Source organism: Cajanus cajan, chromosome 5 (genome assembly GCF_000230855.2).
Source record: "Cajanus cajan strain Asha chromosome 5, NIPB_CcT2T_4, whole genome shotgun sequence".
Classification (NCBI taxonomy): domain Eukaryota; kingdom Viridiplantae; phylum Streptophyta; class Magnoliopsida; order Fabales; family Fabaceae; genus Cajanus; species Cajanus cajan.
This window is the reverse complement of record NC_138521.1, coordinates 57,979,362-57,981,191: the sequence shown is the minus strand read 5'-3', so window position 1 is coordinate 57,981,191 and position 1,830 is coordinate 57,979,362. Positions and strand designations below refer to the sequence as shown.

At 41.5% G+C, this 1,830-nt stretch overlaps 1 protein-coding gene across 1 annotated transcript; it reads right to left on the bottom strand.

Annotated features, from left to right (window-relative positions):
• Positions 1–1,301: 1,301 nt before the first annotated feature.
• LOC145958110 (uncharacterized) lies at positions 1,302–1,616 on the bottom strand. Its single transcript, XM_083074583.1, has one exon. The coding sequence runs from the start codon at positions 1,614–1,616 to the stop codon at positions 1,302–1,304; it is 315 nt and encodes a 104-aa protein (XP_082930709.1).
• Between the last annotated feature and the right edge of the window lie 214 nt (positions 1,617–1,830).

The window sequence follows — 1,830 nt, the reverse complement described above, 5'->3', positions numbered from 1 at the left end:
TTCACTACCAGCACACATTTGAAGGAGCCATGAACAAACAGAATTGTCAAGCTAAAGACATTAAATTAGCATGTTTTTGTTTAAATTTCTGTTTTAAATTCTAAGTTTAGCTTGATTAGTGAATAGCTAAGAGTTTTTGTTCATAGACTGCTTGATTTCAGTGCGGATGTTGTTTGATGACTTGCATGTTGTGGAATGTGGTAACATTGCTGATTTAGTTTAGGTTATGTTGTGTTTTGTGTGTTAGGATATAATAAGTTATTTTGGTGCCCTCTTACAGGTGGTGCAACTTTTGGGTTTTAAGTTTTGAATATCATAATACTTAGTGTGTAATAGTAGAGATTTTGATGTGTTTGTTTTTGTTGACTAATTTCATGTTGATGATTAATGTTTAGTAGGTAATAATATTGCAGTATATTGGTACTATTGGAATCTTAAGACTCACTCAGCTTTATCCTTGGTTGTGAGGGCATTAGTAGTTGATAGAAATGCTATGTAACAATGGACAGTTTGAGAATGTGAGGCTTTAAGAAGGAGTGATTTTCAGCTTAGAATTGCAATTCTAAGTCCTAGTGTTGCAGCTCTGAGGCCAACGCTTTAGCGCCAAGTCTCTGGAGCCCTCAATTAAGCTCAAAAAGTCCAGCGCTGGAGTGCCATGCTCCACAGCCATGGCGCCAACTCTCTGTTTGAACCAAATTACATTTTGAAAGTCCACAGCTGAAGCCCCAGGACCACGGCCATAGAGCCAACTCTCTGGTCCAGTTTGTGATACATTCTAATGCCACAACTCCAGCGCTAGGCTTCACAGCTTTAGCGCCAAGTCTCTGGAGCTATCCCTTGAGTTTAAAAACTTCACAGCTGGAGCGCCAGGCTTACAGCCATGGCGCTAACTCTCTGGTAGCATATGCAATTCCCAACGCTCAAGCGCCAGTTGCCACAGCCTTAGCGCCAACTCTCTGTTGGCATCTTTGTGCATGATTAATCTTCAGCGCTCAAGCGCCAAAACCACAGCCATAGCGCCGATTTTCTGGCGCCAATTTCAGACCATGGAACTCAACCATTTGGGTCAGTTTTAAAACTGAACCTTCTCTCTCCACCTCTTCATTCCCTATTTCCTCCACTCACGAAAAACCTCCATCTCCCCACTCTTCATCTTCATCCTCACATTCTCTCTAGAAAGCTTCTAATTTGAGACATCAAGATTTCATTTTTCCTCAATCATTCCACACAAAAATACCAAAGCATCCATCTTTTTGCTAAGATACAACAACAACAACAACAACAACCAAGCCTTTATCCCACTAGGTGGGGTCGGCTATATGGATCAAACGACGCCATAGGGATCTATCATAAATCATCTCTCTTGATAAGGCATTGATCTCTATGTCCTTTAGCACTGTTTCCCCTATAGTTTTCCGAGGCCTTCCTCTCCTTCTAGCTCCAACAGTAGCCTCCATCTCATCGACCCTCCTCACCGGTGCGTCATCCGGTCTCCTCCACACATGCCCAAACCATCTAAGACGGGACTCAACCAACTTCTCCACAATAAGTGCAACCCCCACACTTTCTCGGATGCATTCATTTCTAATCCGATCTTTTATCGTGTGTCCGCACATCCACCGTAACATTTGCTAAGATATCAAGGTAAAAGTTTTCATCTTTCTTCCTCCTTCACAATGCTCTTCGTGTTTGTGAGCTTCTCATCTTCTTGAATTTTTTTTCTTAATCTCTCCTCAATTTTTGAACTTTTTGATTGGCTTGGAAGTACACAAGTGTGAAAAGCATGAATTTGGGTGTTTGAATCTTCAATGTAACACATGCATGAGCTTT

Coding starts and splice junctions, on each gene's coding strand:
- LOC145958110 (XM_083074583.1), bottom strand. CDS start 1,616: ATGTGCGGACACACGATAAAAGATCGGATTAGAAATGAATGCATCCGA.